The following is a 15,312-nucleotide window of genomic DNA, read 5'->3' on the forward strand; positions in this document are numbered from 1 at the left end:
TGACTTTTGGTTGAAAATCGATTTTATTCGATATTATAATGAGTACTCCAGCTTGCTTCTTCGGACCATTTGCTTGGAAAGTGGTTTTCCACCCTTTTACTCTGTTGTAGTATCTGTCTTTGTCTCTGAGGTGTGTTTCCTGCATGCAACAAAAATGCTGGGTCCTCTTTACGTATCCAATCTGTTAGTCTATGTCTTTTTATTGGGAGTTGAGACCATTGATGTTGAGAGATATTAAGGAATAGTGATTATTGCTTCCTGTTATATTCATATTTGGATATGAGTTTATGTTTGTGTGCTTTTCTTCTCTTTGTTTTGTTGCCAAGACAATTAGTTTCTTGCTTCTTCTAGGGTATAGCTTGCCTCCTTATGTTGGGCTTTACCATTTATTATCCTTTGTAGTGCTGGATTTGTAGAAAGATATTGTGTAAATTTGGTTTTGTCATGGAATATCTTGGTTTCTCCATCTATGTTAATTGAGAGTTTTGCAGGATACAGTAACCTGGGCTGGCATTTGTGTTCTCTTAGGGTCTGTATGACATCTGTCCAGGATCTTCTGGTTTTCATAGTTTCTGGTGAAAAGTCTGGTGTGATTCTGATAGGTCTGCCTTTATATGTTACTTGACCTTTTTCCCTTACTGCTTTTAATATTCTTTCTTTATTTTGTGCATTTGGTGTTTTGAGTATTATGTGACAGGAGGAGTTTCTTTTCTGGTCCAATCTTTTTGGAGTTCTGTAGTCTTCTTTTATGTTTATGGGCATCTCTTTCTTTAGGTTAGGGAAGTTTTCTTCTATGATTTTGTTGAAGATATTTACTGGTCCTTTGATTTGGGAGTCTTCACTCTCTTCTACACCTATTATCCTTAGGTTTGATCTTCTCATTGTGTCCTGGATTTCCTGTATGTTTTGGGCCAGTAGTTTTTTTTTTTTTTTTGTTTTACGTTATCTTTGACAGTTGTGACGATGATTTCTATGGAATCTTCTGCTCCTGAGATTCTCTCTTCTATCTCTTGTATTCTGTTGGTGATGCTTGTATCTACATCTCCTTAACTCTTTCTTCAGTTTTCTTATCCAGGGTTGTCTCCCTTTGTACTTTCTTTATTGTTTCTATTTCCATTTTCAATTCCTTCACCTGTTTGATTGTGTTTTCCTGTAATTCTTTCAGGGATTTGTTGTGTTTCCTCTCAAAGGGCTTCTACTTGTTTACTTGTGTTTTCCTGCATTTCTCTAAGGGAGTCCTTTATGTCTTTCTTAAAGTCCTCCATCATCATGATCAAATGTGATTTAAAATCTAGATCTTGCTTTTCTGGTGTGTTTGGATATTCAGTGTTTGCTTTGGTGGGAGAATTGGGTTCCAATGATGCCATGTAGTCTTGTTTTCTGTTGATTGGGTTCCTGCACTTGCCTCTTGCCATCAGGTCATCTCTGGTGTTACTTTGTTCTGCTATTTCTAGCAGTAGCTTGACCATACTATAGGTCTGTGTGTCAGGAGTGGTGTATACCTGTTTTCCTGTTTTCTTTCAGCCCGTTTTGGGAACAGAGTGTCTGCTATCAGGGTTCCTGTCTACCGGCTTTCAGTTGTTCCTGTGGGCATGTGTCCTGAGTCCACCTGGCAGGTCACTTGGAGCAGAAAAGTTGATCTTACCTCTAGTCTCAGGCCTGAAGTAACTCCTCAGGGCTAGGTTTCAGCTCTCTGTGAGGGCAGCAATCAGAAGAGCCTGCTCCGCCTTCTCCTGGGTCCCTGTGCACAGGGGGCCCAGATGTAGCTAGGTGTTTTCCTCTAGACTCAGAAATGTGGGTAGAGAGTAGTCTCCGCTGGTTTCCCAGGTGTACCTGCCCCATTGAAGGTCTAGCTCTCCCTCCCATGGGATTTGGGTGCAGGGAACTGTTTGACCATGTCCCTTCAGATCCATGCGCAGTCTGGACCACAGGGCTCCTGCAGCTTGAGTGCCCCTATCTTCCTGTTCCCAGAGGCCCTATACAGTTTCCTCTTGGGCCAGGGGTGTGGGCAAAGGTAGGCAGAAGGGGCAGTTTCACCTGCCCTGCAGTCTCAGGAGTGCCCACACGTCAGGGCGATGAGCTCTCTCTCCCTTGGGGTTTGGGAGCAGGGAGCTGTGTGCTGGGATTAGCGGGGTTCGGGCTCCAGCTAGAAACCAGAAGTGTCTGGTCCCAGAGGAATTTTGTCTTTTTGTGTCCTGAGTCCACCAGACATATTTGGAGCAGAAAAGTTGGTCTTACCTCTAGTCTTGGGCCTGAAATAGCTTCTTGGGGTTGGGTTCAGCTCTCCCTCCTCCTCCTCCTCCTCCTCCTCCTCCTCCTCCTCCTCTTCCTCCTTTTTCTCCCTCATCCTCCTGTTTCTTTCTTAAAATTTTATTTTTTATTGAAAAATTATTTTCATTACTATATACTGATCATGGTTTTCCCTCCCTTCTTAACACTCTACCTTCATGTCTTCTTACTTAAAAGGAAAAAAATCATAAATAAAACAAAACTATAACACAAAACAAAAACTAAACTAAGAAAAAACATAGAAATGCTCTCTCTCTCACACACACACACACACACACACACACACACACACACACACACTACATAAAACTCCAAATGGAAAGCATAACACCCAAGCAAAAAGTTCAGTAAGGAAAATAAAAAAGGTCAGACAAAACAAAATATTGCCCTAATACTTCTGAATTCATTTTACATTGGCCATCCTGCTCATCATGGACCTTCTGTAAAGTGTGATGACATTTCCTTGGAGAAACTAATATTGTCTTTGTAAGCAGTTGTCAATTGGAGACAGTTTCTTGGTTAGCTCATTGGTTGGGGGTGGGAGTTCCTGTCTGCTTCCTCATCTCAGCATTCATACTCTGTTTGATTTGGATATAGGGAGATCCCATGAGAGTTTGTATTTGTGTCATTTCTCTTGTATATAAATAGACTGTTTCCTTGGTATCATTCATTTTCTCTGGCTATTACATCCTTTCTGCCTCCTTTTCCACACAATTTCCCAAGACACGTAGTGAGGGATTTGATAAAAAACATTCCATTTAGGACTGAGTATTACAAGGCTTTTCTCTCTCTGCACATTGTCCAGCTGTGGGCATCTGTTTTTTCTTTCTATCTACTGCAGGAGAAAGCATCTCTGATTATGACTGATTGAGACACTGATATATGAGTAGAACAGAATATCATTAGAAATTATTTTATTGTTATATTTCTTTTACAGCACAGTAATATTTGATCTGCCCTTGACCCCCGAGGTCCATGGATTATCTAGTATCAAATCTTGACCTCAGAAACAGTGTCAGAGCTTCCCGCTCATTGGTCTTAGATCCAATCAGACAGTGGTTATTGCCATTGTATTTATATCACTATTGCACTATAACGCATAGCTTCTAAGCAGAGTGTTCCTTTACAAGAGATGACAAAGAATTAGGAAGCAGAACTCTTTTCTGGAATTCTATGCCTTCAGCAAAGATTCCTAGGCTGCTTAATTAGTTTTTATGTTCAGTCCTCATTTATACCAACGTGAAGGTGCTCAACACTCAAATTCTGCAAAATTTTCCAAAGGACTGACTGTTATACATACAAAATTATGTAACATATATATATAAACTATACAGTTTGAACTCATGTGTTTTGAACCATCAACTTGGAAACTATCTTTGAAACTGTTTAAACCTGTCTGAGAAATGTTATTCTTATGTTTTTCTAACTTAATGGATGGTTAATTGAGAAAACATTGTGTGTGTGTGTGTGTGTGTGTGTGTGTGTGTTTCTTTTTGTTGTTGCAATAGTCCTATGTATCAGGCTTTAAAAATAATCTTTATTTTATCAGCTATAAAACTTGAGCATAGTAAAACTAATTAATTAGATATTTGAGACATTCCCGAGGTCATTTATGAAGCTGTGATTCCAATCACCAGGGCAAGAGAAATTCAAAGCCCATACTTAAACAGTTGAAACATTTTATCCCTTCGATTAATTCATCAACAACTGAGGAAGTTCAAAGCTAAAATGCAATGGCACACAAAATTTAAGAATGTTATGAGAACAACTGGTAATATTGTAAAGTGAAAAAGAATATTTACTAACAATGTGGTGTGCCTATTGCTTTGTTCTTTAAGAGTTGGTGCAGTATATTGTCACAAAGAACTTATGCCTTGATATTCTATTTTATGATTTTACAGAAATCTTGTATGAACTTACATGATTATTTGAAGACCACCCTGAATCCTTATATAATCAATGTCACCCTTGCAGCCAAAATGTGTAGCCAAACACTTTGCCAGAATCAAGGCATATGTTCGAGGAAAGATTGGAATTCGAATGACTATCTACACTTGAGCCCTCGGAATTTTCAGATTCATTTTATAAAACATGGAAAGTATGAAATCATTGGCAGTCCCACTCTTGATGATCTGCAGTATTTTTCCAAAAACTTCCGTTGCAGCTGTTTCTCCAACTTGGACTGTAAGGAGAGAGTTGACATAAACCATGTGAGCAGGGTCAATGTGTGTACTCTTGAAGACATTTGCATTAATTCCCTTGTAATTTCAGACCGTAGTAAGCTACATGACAACTGGGATCACCTTTATTTTGCTAATGACAAACAGTCAGGTATTACATCATCTGCCACAGTGAGTCCATGTGTGCCAAGAAAAGATGTCAGTGGGTACCTCTTTGTTCTCTCTCTCTATTCACGGCATTTGAAATATTCACTATAGGGTTTTGACCACTGAAAAACTGGACACTATCTTTTGAAAATAATTCTATGTAAATAATCAGGATTATACTTTGAATTTTAGAGGCAAAATGTATATTCTTCTATCAAAAACTGATTGCAAGGCTGTCATATTTTTAGGGATATGGTCTTCTGAGAAGAGTGAAGATTAAATAAAATCAAGTTGCTATAATAAATGAATGTCTTTCAGTAATTTTTAGAAGTATGCTATTAGTTAAAATTTGGCAATGTTTTAAACTAATTTATCATTGTTTAAGAGTTTTAAGAAAATGAAAATTTATAACTTTTAAAGTGGAATTTCTCAAGTACCCTCATCTGCCATAATTATAATTTTTAGCCAAACTATTTTGAAAAATATTTATATTTAGGATTTGTAGAAAAGTAAACTTTAGAAACGATAATATTTTTACATGAAAATATATTTTTTGAAATGTATACTTTTAAAGTATTCATATTGGCTTTTCATTTCTGATTATCAAGATTAATTCTTGTTCCTAAAATAGCTGTTTTCACCTAAGCACACATTTTTCATTAATCTGTATCATAAAGCTTTTATTGAGTTTTACTTCTTCCAGGCTTGGTATTCAATGTCACTAAATCCTTGTAAAGGAGCATATTTCTTTCCATCAGTGAATTGGAAAGTTGTAGGTTTAAAGCGAAAATAAATGGATGTTGAGAATAGTGTGTTTTCAATGCTATAGTGTGTTCACAGTACTTTGGCATGAAAATGAGAAGCTGTGAGGTCAGAATGTCTGGAAAGAGATGAGGCAAAGGGTGTTGGAAGAGTTGAATACAGAGGAGTAAGAGAACACTTCAGAAAGAGGAAGAGCTGAGTGTGCTGTTGGAGTGGGGTAAAGCAGAAGATGATCAAATGATGAACCCTTCCGACCGGTGCTGAGAGGCTAGGACTTTACAGTGAAGATATCCATACATCTTTATGTCTGCCCTGGTTTTTACCACTCACCTACTACAACACAATGCATCTATTTCTAATTCTCATTATAGTCCTATAATATACACACACTGAGGGCAGTTATTTGGTGACTTTTATTACAACTGTATCTAATGTGTGACAATCTCTGGGACTAAGAATGATCCCCTTGAATAAGGTTTTGGCCTAAGGAATGGTCATGGGCACTTTTAATGCCTTTAAGATCTTTCCCTTAAACTGCACCTTTCACTCTTCAGTCCTGTTAAGATTTTTTTTGCCAAAGCCATGTCTTCCAAAGTTAGTTATTGAAAAAAATTATTTGATAAAGTCAAAGTAGTGTTCAGGACTTAGAAAGAATAGAGGCAGCAAAAACTGAAAAGAGATTTTGTAACTGAGCAACTTGAAACACAAATTCCAAATTCTACCAGGAGAGGTGATGAGGTTAATTTTAGGCTTTCATAAGTTCAGTTACGATTTACCTTTTAAGGTCTAAAAGGACTGAATAATAATGACATATGTTAACAGTTGACTTTAAACATAAATTTGAAGTTATCCACAAAAAGTGGAAATAGGTAGGTTCGTAGAAACCTCTCACGTTGATATATCTGAATGGAATGTTGAACCAACATTGTTATGCACCTGATTAAAAAGTATGCCAAAGCATTCCAGTTTTCATCTGTACCCCAGAGCTGACTCTGTGCCACAAATATCTGTACCCCAATCTCACACAAAGAGACCTGGTCTCTCAGGAGTGCTGACATACTTAAGAACAATCCTGAGCCCAAATGGGACCTGCCTGGCGTCCACAGGACACAGGAGCCATGGAGCAACCAGGAACATGATCCTTCTGTTTTTTATCTGCACCCTGAAGCTGATCCTGTGCTACAGATATCTGCATCCCAATCCTGCCCAGAGAGAACATGTCTCCCAAGAGTGCTGACACACCTAAAACCACAGGCTTACAGGCTCACAGGAGGGACAAGCTTCAGTGAGAGACAGAAATCCAGCTAACATCAGATATAACCAGATGTCAAGAGGCAAGCACAAAAAACATAAGCAACAGAAACCAAGGCTAATTAGCATCATCAGAACCCAGTTGTCTCATCACAGCAAGTCCTTAATCCCTCATCACACCTGAAAAGCAAGATTCTGATTTAAAATTACATCTCATGATGATGATAGAGGACTTTAAGAAGGACATAAATAACCCCCTTAAATAAATAAGGACAACACAGGTAAATAAGTAGAAGCCCTTAAAGAGGAAACACATAAGACCCTTAAAGAAATACAGAAAAGTACAAGCAAACAAGTAAAGGAATTGAACAAAACCATCCAGGATCAAAAAATGGAAATAGGAAAAATGAAGAAATTGCAAAGAGACAATCCTGGATTTTAAAAAAGTCAAGGAAAGAGATTGAGTCATAAATGCAATCATCACTAATAGAAACCTAAAAAAAATAGGTGTAGAAGAGAGTGAAACTTTCTAACTCAAAGGGCCAGTAAGCATATTCAACAAAATTATAGAAGAAAACTTTCCTAACCTAAAGAAAGAGATACTCATAAACATACAAGAAGCCTATAGAACCCAAAATAGATTGGACTAGAAAAATTCCTCCCATCACAGAATAATCAAACACAAAATACACACACACACACACACACACACACACACACACACACACACACACACGAAGAATATTAAAATCAGTAAGGGAAAAAATCAAGTAATATATAAAGGCAGACCTATCAGAATTACAACAGAATTCTCACCAGAGTCTATAAAAGCCAGAAGATCCCAGGGAGATGTCATACAGATCCCAAGAGAACAAAAATGCCAGCACAGGCTACAATACCCAGCAAAACTCTCAATGAACATAGATGGTGAAACCAAGATATTCCATGACAAAACAAAATGTAAACAATATCTTTCCACAAATCCAGCCCTACAAAAGATAATAGATGGAAAATTCCAACACAAGGAGGGAAACTACACCCAAGAAAAAGCAAGAAACTAATCTCCTTTCAACAAACCCAAAAGAATCTTCTACACATAATTCCACCTCTAACAACAAAATTAACAGGAAACAACAATCACTTGTCTTTAATATATCAACTTCAATGGATTCTATTCCTCAATAAAAAGACATAAACTAACAGACTGGATTTGTAAACAGGATCCAGGATTTTGCTGCATACAGGAAACTCACCTTAGTGACAAAGACAGATACAACCTTAGAGTAAAAGGCTAGAAAAAACTTTCCAAGCTAATGGTCTTAAGAAACAAGATGGAATAGCCATTTTAATATGAAATAAAATAGACTTTCAACCAAAACTTATCAAAAAAGTTGAGGAAATACTTTTCCTACCTATCAAAGGAAAAATCTATCAGGATGAACTGTCATCTGAATATTTATGCCCCAAATGCTAGGGCAGCCACATTCATAAAAGAAACTTTAATAAAGATCAAAGCACACATTGAACCTCACACAATAATAGTGGGAGACTTTAATACCTGACTCTCACCAATGGACAGATCATGGAAACAGAAGCACAGTGAAACTAATAGAAGTCATAAACCAAAAGGATTTAACAGATATCTATGGAACATTTCATCCTGAAATAATAAAAAAAAACCCCAACCTTATGGTACATTATCCAAAATTGACCATATAATCTGTCTCAAAACAGGCCTCAACAGATACAAAAAGATTGAAATAATCTCATGCATCACATCAGATCACCACGAGCTAAGGCTGGTCTTCAATAACAAAAACATCAGAAAGCCCACATACACATGGAATCTGAACAACTCACTACTTAATGATAATTTGGTCAGGAAAGAAAGAAAAAAATTAAAGACTTTTTAGAATTTAATGAAAATGAAGGCACAACATACCCAAACTTATGGGGCCCAATGAAAGCAGTGGTAAGAGGAAAATTCATACCTCTGTCTCCAAAAGAGATTGGAGAGAGTATACACTAGCAGCTGAACAGCATATCTGAAAGCTCTAGAACACAAAGAAGCAAATACCTCGAAGAAGTGTAGATGGCAGAATATAATCAAACTCTGGGGAGAAATCAACCAATTTGAAACAAAGAGAACTATACAAAGAATAAAAAAAAAACCCAAAACAAACAAACAAAACAACAAAAACAACAACAAAACAAAAAACAAACAAACAAACAAACAAAAACCCAGGAGCTGGTTCTTTGAGAATTAAGAAGATAGCTAAACCTTTAGCCAGATTAGCCAGAGGGCACAGAGACAGTATCCAAATTAACAAAAGAAGAAATGAAAAGGTAGTCATAACAACAGAAACTGATGGAATTCAAAAACTCATCAGATCCTACTACAAAACGTTATACTCAACAAAACTGGAAAATCTGGATGAAATGAAAAATTTTCTAGACAGATAGCAGGTACCAAAGTTAAATCAGGATTAGATAAACCATCTAAACAGTCCCATAGCTACCAATGAAATAGAAGCAGTCATTAAAAGTCTCCCAACCAAGAAAAAAAAAGTCCAGGACCAGATGGTTTTAGTACAGAATTCTATCAGGCCTTCGAGGAAGACCTAATGCCAATACTGTTCAAACTATTGCACAAATTAGAAACAGAAGGAACAATATCTAATTCATTATATGAAGCCGCAGTTATGCTGATACCAAAACCACACAAGGTCCAATGAAGAAAGAGAACTTGAAGCAAATTTCTCTTATATCAATGCAAAAACACTCAATAAGATTCTCATAAACTGAACCCAAGAACACATCAAAATGATCACCATGATCAAGGAGATTTCATCCCAGGGATGCAGGAATGGTTAAATATATGGATATCCATCAAAGTAATCCACTACATAAACAAATTCAGATAAAAAAATATGCTCATCTCATTAGATGCTACAAAGCATTTAACAAAATTCCATACCGCTTCATGTTAAAAGTCTTGGAATGAACAGGAAATTAAGGTCCATACCTAAACACAGTCAAAGCAATATACAGCAAACCAGTAGCCAACATCAAGCTAAATGGAGAGAAACTTGAAGCAATCCCACTAAAATTAGGGACTAGACAAGGCTACACATACTCTCCTTACCCATTCAATACTTGAAGTAAACATTGCCAAAGCAATTAGACAACAAAAAGAGGTCAAAGGGATACAAATTGGAAAGGAAGAAGCCAAAATATCTCTATTTGAAGATGATATGATAGTATACTTAAGTTACCCCCCCCCCAAATTCCACCAGAGACCACCTAAACCTGAGAAAAAAACTTCAGCAAAGTGTTTGGATAAAAAATTTAATAAACAAATCAGTAGCTTTCCTGTACTCAAAGGATAAACATGCTGAGAAAGAAATCAGGGGAAAAAGTACCCTTCACAATAGTCACAAATAACACTAAGTACCTTGGGGTCACTCTAACCAAGCAAGCAAATTATCTGTATGACAAGAACTTCAAGTCTCTGAAGAAAGAAATCAAAGAAGGTCTCAGAAGATGGAAAGATCTCCCATAAACATGAATTGGCAGAATTAATATAATAAAAATGGCCATCTTGCCAAAAACCATCTACAAATTCAGTGCAATCCCCATCAAAATTCCAACTCAATTTTTCATAGAGTTAGAAAGAGATATTTGAAGATTCATTTGGAAAAGACAAAACCAAGGATAGTGAAAATTATCATCAACAATAAAAGAACTTCTGGGGGAACCACAAACCCTAATCTCCAGCTGCATTACAGAGCAATCATGTTAAAAACCTGTATGGTATTGGTATAGGAACAGTTAGGAAGATCAGTGGAATAGAAATGAAGACACAGAAATGAACCCACACACCTATGTTCATTTGATCTTTTCCAAAAATCTAAAACCATCCAGTGGAAAAAAGAAGTGGGGAAGATCCTTGAATACATGGGCATAGGGGGAAGTTTCCTAAACAGAATACCAATGGCCCAGCTCTAAGATCAGCTATAGAGAAATGGGATCTCATAAAATTGCAAAGCTTCTGTAAGGCAAAGGACACTATCAATAGGACAAAATGGCAACCAACAGATTGAGAAAGATCTTTTCCATCCTATATCAGTTAGAGGGCTAGTATCTACTATAAACAAAGAACTCAAGAAATTAGACTCCAGAGAATCAAATAATCCTTTAAAAAATGGGCTACAGAGCTAAACAAAGAATTCTCAACTGAGGAATATCGAATGACAGAGAAGCACCTAAAGAAATGTTCAACATCCTTCGTCATCAGGGATATGCAAATTAAAACAACTCTGAGATTCCTCCTCATACCAGTCAGAATCACTAAGGTCAAAAACTCAGATGACAACAGATGCTGGCGAGGATGTGGAGAAAGAGAAACACTCCTCCATTGTTGGTAAGATTGCAAGCTGGTACAACTATTCTTGAAATCAGTCTGGAGGTTCCTCAGAAAATTGAACATAGTACTACCTGAGGACCCAGCTACATCACTCCTGGGCATATACCCAACATATAACAAGGGCATATGCTCCACTATGTTCATAGCAGCCTTATTAATAATAGACAGAACCTGGAAAAATACCCAGTTGTCCTTCAACAGAGGAATGGATACAGAAAATGTACATTTACACAATTGAATGATACCCAGTTATTAAAAATGAGTTCATGAAATTCTTAGGCAAATGGATAGAATTAGAAAATATCCTGGGTGAGGCAATCCAATCACAAAAGAACACAACTATATGCATTCACTGATAAGTGGATATTAGCCCCAGATCTGAGAATACCTAAGATACAACTCACAATTCACATGAAGTTAAAGGATTGAAGGAGCTAAAGGGGCCTGTTATCATGCACTTCTTGGCATCAGCAATATGGTCTGGGTTTGGTGGCTGTATGTATATAAGCTGGATCCCCAGGTGTGTTCTTTTGTGACTGGATTACCTCACTCAGGATGATATTTTCTAGTTCCATCCATTTGCCTAAGAATTTGATGAACTCATTTTTTTAATAGGTGAGTAGTACTCCATTTTGTAAATGTACCACACTTTCTGTACCCATTACTCTGTTGAGGGACATCTGGGTTGTTTCCAGCATCTGGCTATTAAAATAAGACTGGTATGAACACAGTGGAGCATGCGTCCTTGTTATATATTGGAGCAACTTTTGGACATATGCCCAGGAATGGTATACCTGGGTCCTCTGGTAGTGGAGTGTCCAATTTTCTGAGGAACCACCAGACTGATTTCCAGAGTGGTTGTACCAATGTGCAATCCCACCAGCAATGGGGTAGTGTTCTTTCTCCATGTCCTCTCCAGTATCTGCTGTCACTTGAGGTTTATTTTATTGGTTATTTTATTTATTTACATTTTGAATGTTATCCCCGTTTCCAGTTTCCTCTCCACAAGCCCCCTATCCCCTCCTCCCTTCTCTCTGCCTCTGCGAGCATGGTCCCTCACCAGCACACCCACTCCGGCCTCAGAGACCTAACATTCCCCTATCCTGGGTCATCAATCCTCCACAGTACCAAGGGGCTCCCCTTACAGTGATGTCCAATAAGGCAATCCTCTGCTACATATCCAGCTGGAGTTATTGGTACTCCCTGTGCACTCTTTGGTTGGTGGTTTAGTCCCTGGGAATTTTAGGGGAGTCTGGTTAGTTGATATTATTGTTTTTCCCTATGCGGTTGCAAACTGCTTCACCTCCTACAGTCCTTGCCATAAATTCTCCATTGGGGTCCCTGCACTTAGTCCAATATTTGGCTGTATACATCCACATTTGTATTGGTCTGGCTCTGGCAGAACCTCTCAGAGGACAGCTATACCAGGCTCCTGTCACTAAGCACTTTTTGGCGTCAGCAATAGTGTCTGCGTTTGGTGTCAGCAGATGGGATGGATCTCTAGGTGGGGCAGTCTCTAGATGGCCTTTTCTTCAGTTTTTGCTCCACTCTTTTCCCCTGCATTTCCTTTTGACAGGAGGAATTCTGGATAAATATTTTTGAGGTGGGTGGGTGGCTCCATTCCTCAACTGGGGGCCATGCCTATCCATTGTATATAATCCATACAGGTTCTCTCTCCTTAGTTGGATATTTTAGCCAGAGTCCTTTCTGTTGGGTCCTGGGAACCTCTTGGGTCCCTGGCATCTGTGCACTACAATCTAGTGGCTACCACCAATTACCTCTCCCTCACTGCTACACATCTACTTTCAAATTCCTGACCCTCTGTACTTCTCCTCATCTCCTCCCATATCTGAACTGGCCCTCCTTTCCCCTCTCCACCTTTCTCCCTCCCAGATCCCTTTCTCCCTCTACTTCCCAGAGATTATTCTGTTCCCTCTACTGAATAGTACCATAGCACCCACACATCGTACCTTGAGTTTTTGATCTTAGCCATTCTGACTGGTGTGAGGTGGAATCTTAAGAGTTGTTTTGATTTGTATTTCCCTGGTGACTAAGAATGTTGAACATTTCGTTAGGTGCTTTTCAGTCATTTGGCATTCCTCAGTTGAGAATTCTTTCTTTAGCTCTGTAGCCCATTTTTTTTAAAGGGTTATTTGATTCTCTGGAGTCTAACTTGAGTTCCTTATATATATATTGGATATTAGCCCTCTATCGGATACAGGATGGGGAAGACCTTTTCCCAATCTGTAGGTAGCCAGTTTTTCCTGATAAGAGTTTCTTTACCTTACAGAAGCTTTGCAATTTTTTGAGATCCCATTTCTCTATAGTTGATCTTAGAGCCTGGGCCATTGGTATTCTGTTCAAATTTTCGCCCTATGCCCATGTGTTCGAGGCTCTTCCCCACTTTCTCTTCTGTTAGTTTCAGTGTATCTAGTTTTATGTGGAGTTCCAAGATTCACTTGGACTTGAGCTTTGTACAAGTGTTAACAATGGATCAGTTTGCATTCTTCTACATGCTGATCCAGCAGAGCAGGCACTGCTTGTTGAAAATGTTGTTTTTTTCCCCACTGGATGGTTTTAGCATTTTTGTCAAAGATCAAGTGAACATCTGTGTGTGGGTCAATTTGTGGTTCTTCAATTCTATTCCATTTATCTGCCTGTCTGTCTCTTTACCAATACCACACAGTTTTATTATCATGGTTGCTCTGTAATACAGCTGGAGGTAAGGGATGGTGATTCCTCCAGAAATTCTTTTATTGTCAAGAATAGTTTTGGCTATTCTGGATATTTATTTGTTCCAAATGAATCTGAGAATTGCTCATTCTATGTTTATGAAGAATTCAGTTGGAATTTTGGTGAGGATTCTATTGAATCTGTAAGTTGCTTTTGGAAAGATGGCCATTTTTTCCCTCTATTAATCCTACCAATTCATGAGCATGGGAAATCTTTCCATGTTCTGAGATCATTGATTTCTTTCTTCAGAGACTTGAAGTTCTTGTCATATAGATATTTTACTGCTTGGTTAGAGTAACACCAAAGTATTTTATATTTTTGACTATTGTGAAGGTATTGTTTCCCTAATTTCTTTCTCAGCCTGTTTATCCTCTGAGTAGAGGAAGGCTACTGATTTGTTTGATTTAATTTTATATCCAGGCACTTCACTGAAGACTTTTTTTAAGTTTAGGATGTCTCTGGTGGAATTTTTGGGGTCACTTAAGTATACTATCATATCATCTGCAAATAGTGGTAATTTGACTTCTACCTTTCCAATTTATATCCCTTTGACCTCTTTTTATTGTCTAACTGCTCTATATAGGACTTCAAGTATTAAATTGAATAGGTAGGGAACAAGTGGGCAACCTTCTATTCCCTGAATTTAGTGGGATTGCTTCAAGTTTCTCTCCATTTAGCTTGATGTTGGCTACTGGTTTGCTGTATATTGCTTTTACTATGTTTAGGTATGGACCTTGACTTCCTGATCTTTCTAATACTTTTACCATGAAGGGGTATGGAATTTTGTTAAATGCTTTCTCAGCATCTAATGAAATGATCATGTGTTTTTTTCCTTTGAGTTTGTTTATATAGTGGATTATGTTAATGGATATTCATATATTGTACCACCCTTGCATCCTTGGGATAAAGCCTACTTGATCATGGTGGATGATTGTTTTGATGTCTTCTTGGATTCAGTTTGCAAGAATCTTATTGAGTAATTTGTCATTGATATTCGCAAGAGAAATTTGTCTGAAGTTTTCTTTCTTTGTTGGGTCTTTGTGTTGTTTAGGTATAAGTGTAATTGTGACTTCTTAGAAGGAATTGGGTAGTGATCCTTCTGTTTCTATTTTGTGGAATAGTTTGGACAGTATTGTTATTAGGTCTTCTATGAAAGTCTTATAGAATTCTGTACTAAGTGAATCTGGTCCTTGTCTTCTTTTGGTTGGGAGACTTTTATTGACTGCTTTTATTTATTTAGGGGTTATGGGACTGTTTAGACAGTTTATCTGATCCTGATTTAACTTTGGTACCTGGTATCTGTCTAGAAAATTGTCCATTTCATCCAGATATTCCAGTTTTGTTGAATATAGGCTTTTGTAGTAGGATCTGATGAATTTTTAAGTTTCCTCAGCTTCTGTTGTTATGTCTACCTTTTCATTTCTGATTTTGTTAATTTTGATAATGTCTCTGTGCCCTCTCATTAGTCTGGCTATGGGCTTCTCTACCTTGTTGATTTTCTCAAAGAACATGCTCCTGGTTTTG

General features: G+C 37.7%; 1 protein-coding gene across 3 annotated transcripts in view; it reads left to right on the top strand.

Annotated features, from left to right (window-relative positions):
- Hyal5 (hyaluronoglucosaminidase 5) overlaps window positions 1-15,312 on the top strand; it is a 71,630-nt gene that overhangs the window by 24,773 nt on the left and 31,545 nt on the right. For 2 of the 3 annotated variants that reach the window (XM_006236166.5, NM_001024321.1), the window contains one exon: window positions 4,191-4,920. The exons of the other annotated variant lie outside the window; for it this stretch is intronic. In XM_006236166.5, the coding sequence (XP_006236228.1) occupies window positions 4,191-4,727 (537 nt within the window). In that variant the 3' untranslated portion in view covers window positions 4,728-4,920. Of the gene's footprint in view, window positions 1-4,190; window positions 4,921-15,312 lie in introns of those variants that run through there. 3 annotated transcript variants of the gene reach the window in all.

The sequence above is a fragment of the Rattus norvegicus genome, chromosome 4 (assembly GCF_036323735.1).
Source record: "Rattus norvegicus strain BN/NHsdMcwi chromosome 4, GRCr8, whole genome shotgun sequence".
NCBI classification, from domain to species: domain Eukaryota; kingdom Metazoa; phylum Chordata; class Mammalia; order Rodentia; family Muridae; genus Rattus; species Rattus norvegicus.